The 3,147-nt window shown below is 40.6% G+C and overlaps 1 protein-coding gene across 1 annotated transcript in view; it reads left to right on the top strand.

Annotated features, from left to right (window-relative positions):
- The window catches only part of TRUB1 (TruB pseudouridine (psi) synthase family member 1), a 33,427-nt gene that overhangs the window by 18,700 nt on the left and 11,580 nt on the right, over positions 1–3,147 (top strand). Inside the window, exon 5 of the mRNA XM_009326043.1 lies at positions 1,351–1,432. Within this exon, the coding sequence (XP_009324318.1) occupies positions 1,351–1,432 (82 nt within the window). The remainder of the gene's footprint in view (positions 1–1,350; positions 1,433–3,147) is intronic.

Genomic DNA, 3,147 nt, shown 5'->3' with positions numbered 1-3,147 from the left:
TCGAAGAAATACATTCAAGTGGCAGGTTGTCACGCGGAACAAAATCAAGGTATGTCTTAGTAGTCCCATTTTGTAGGTGTGATTTATATATGCCTACACTATTATTACTTGAGCTTGTTTGTAGTTCACAAGTACATGAAAAAGGATGCACTGCTTCAAAGAGTAAAATGTTAGTGCTTATACCTGTTCAGATGTGTTCCAGTAGAATTCGGTCAACCAACTTCTAGAAGATACATCTTTTTATGACTTGGTTCAAATTTGTATTAGCTCAGTTGGGAGTAAGTTCATTGAACACCTTGATTTTTCTCTCCCAGGCTATATAAATGCTTTACTTTGAAGGCCCCTGGACTTAACACAGGGCTGAGGGAAATGGAATGGAATGGGAGAGGCAGTGGGTCAAACCATGGATTTTAATACCTGAAGGTATCTCCAGACTTGACCCAAACTCATATTACAGAGTGAGTCTTCATGTGTTGGCAGCCTTGTGAAAAGACACAGGGCAGCTGGTTCATGGGAAGCCTTCTGTCAGCTTCAGCAGTTTCTGCCATATGCCCACAGCCTGGCAGTACTTAGGGTGAAAATGTGCAAGAGAAGGGCATCAGGTGAAATGCAGTAAGGACAAGAGCTACTGGCCTGGGAACAGGTTAATTCCTTCTTGCAAGCTACACATATACTGAAGAATTCTTTGGAGAAGAACTGTGTAAGGAAAAACCCTGAAACAGAAATATTCAGAGAACCCATGATGAGCAGAGATGTCACTCAGCAGCCTTGCACTCCTTGTGCTGGTCACAAGGTCCTTACCAGACTTCAGATGTTCAGAACTCCAGCTTTAGGCTATTGCATATCCCTGCATTTCATGGCAGAACTGTTGTAATGCTTTGTCTCGGAAGTGGGTGTTTTGCTTTCACAAGTAAAGGTCTTTGTGTCTTTTTTTTTTTTTTTTTTTTAATTGTGAAGGAACAGAAGAATTGTGTGTGAAAGGTACTCTGTGTACCTTGCTTCAACAGTGACGTATGATATCCCACAGAGACTTTGATTTTACCGCCCTATTATTTTCTTTATGGTATTGATGTATTTATAGTAAAAATTAGATTCCATGTTACTACTTCTGGGGTTTCTAAAACTGAAATCATGGGTGCATGTAATGCAGGATTTAATTTTTGTTTAGTTCTATGTCTTTTCATCTTTACTTTTGTTTACCCAAAGTTGCTGGATTGACTATTCAGGTAGTATTCTTCCTGTCGTGATTTGAACTACCTGGTACTTGCAGTCTTTATTTAAAAAAAAAAAAAAAAGGAAAAGAAACAACCTTGAAGAGCTGACTCACTAGTCTCTCTTTTTCCTTACCAGAAGTACACTGCCATTGGACTACTGGGCAAAGCTACTGATACATTAGATGCTACAGGAAAAGTAACTGAAGAAAAACCTTATGGTAAGCATAAATGTATCTATATACTTGATGTAATTTGAAGGCATAAATGGTCTCTATCATAGAAAAGCGGAAGAGATGTTTGGGACTCTGAATTAAGTTTAAATGTGAAATCAAACCAAGATTATTTCATCTTCAACTTCAGCGCTCATATAATTCAGACCAGCTTCATGCAATTATGTCCGGTGCAAGTCTTCATTTCTGTTGGAGAAAAACAAACCAGGCATTAGATTAGGAGGGAGAAAACAGAATTGGGCAGGACTGTGTCATTTTAAGTCTTTGACAGGCTGACAAATGACGTGCTGTGTCCAGTAAAATTTTCCTCTTTCAGTGTGTAGTCCCATGAGTGGTCTTTTAGTAACACCCTTCAAGGCCAGTGGAGGAATAAAGTACTTAGATCTTCCCTTTAGGACACGCCTTTAACTACAGACTGCTCAACATAAAACGAGGGTGGTATAAACTACTTTCTACATATGTTCACCTACCAAATCTTGCTCTTGCTTACAGTCTGTGTCCTAGCAACTTTAATAAATGAACTTTTCTGACCCACAGAGCACAGTGCAAGAGTTTAAGGCTTCAGGACTAATCCCAACTGGCTTTGTTGGAGTGGACATTCCACAATACCCAGGGCGTCTTAGAAACAACGTAGGACTAACCAGGGACACACCAAATGTGTTTACCATTAGTTCTTTCACAGTGTGGGGAAAAGAGTGAAAAAACAATAGGTAACTGGTTGCTTAGCTACTCTTACAGGTCCCACACTGTTTGTGGTACCTGGTAATAGGTACATGAAGTAAATTATCTTTTTTTTAATAGCATGATGAAAAAGGTAGCCTGGATTCCATCCCTCACCCCCAGTCTCCTTTCTTCTGCAGTTTTTGTTTTTGCACAAGGCAGGCAAGTGTGAGTTTCTTGTCCACATTAACTTGATGGATCATTCTAAATAGTATTATTTACTTGGTAATGTTATTCAGAGATGTTAGATCATTTGCTTCTGCTTCAGGATCAAGTTCAAAGTCTCTCTCTAAGCTTCTGACCCAGAAAGTGGAATGCTGTGGTTCTGCTGTATTCGTTGTAAATACTCGCTCACATATAAACTGTGAAATATCATAGAATCATTCAATGGTAATGTTATTCAGAGATGTTAGATCATTTGCTTCTGCTTCAGGATCAAGTTCAAAGTCTCTCTCTAAGCTTCTGACCCAGAAAGTGGAATGCTGTGGTTCTGCTGTATTCGTTGTAAATACTCGCTCACATATAAACTGTGAAATATCATAGAATCATTCAAATTGGAAAAGACCGCTAAGATCATCGAGTCCAACCGTCAACCCAACACCACCATGCCCACTTAACCATGTCCCTAAGCACCTCATCTACATGTCTTTTAAATATTTCCAGGAATGGTGATTCAACCACTTCCCTGGGCAGCCTGGTCCAATGTTTAACCACTCTTTCAGTAAAGACATTTTTCCTCATGTCCAATCTAAGCCTCCCCTGGCACAACTTGAGGCCATTTCCTCTCGTCCTATCGCTAGTTACTTGGGAGAAGAGACCGACACCCACCTCGCTACAGCCTCCTTTCAGGTAGTTGTAGAGCGCGGTGAGGTCTCCCCTCAGCCTCCTTTTCTCCAGGCTAAACAACCCCAGTTCCCTCAGCTGCTCCTCATAAGACTTGTTCTCCAGACCCTTCACCAGCCTCGTTGCCCTTCTCTGGACAC

The sequence above is a fragment of the Pygoscelis adeliae genome, unplaced genomic scaffold, assembly GCF_000699105.1.
Source record: "Pygoscelis adeliae isolate BGI_AS28 unplaced genomic scaffold, ASM69910v1 Scaffold4, whole genome shotgun sequence".
In the NCBI taxonomy this organism is placed as follows: Eukaryota; Metazoa; Chordata; class Aves; order Sphenisciformes; family Spheniscidae; genus Pygoscelis; species Pygoscelis adeliae.
The sequence above is the reverse complement of the archived record's forward strand: the minus strand, read 5'-3'. Positions and strand labels throughout refer to the sequence as shown.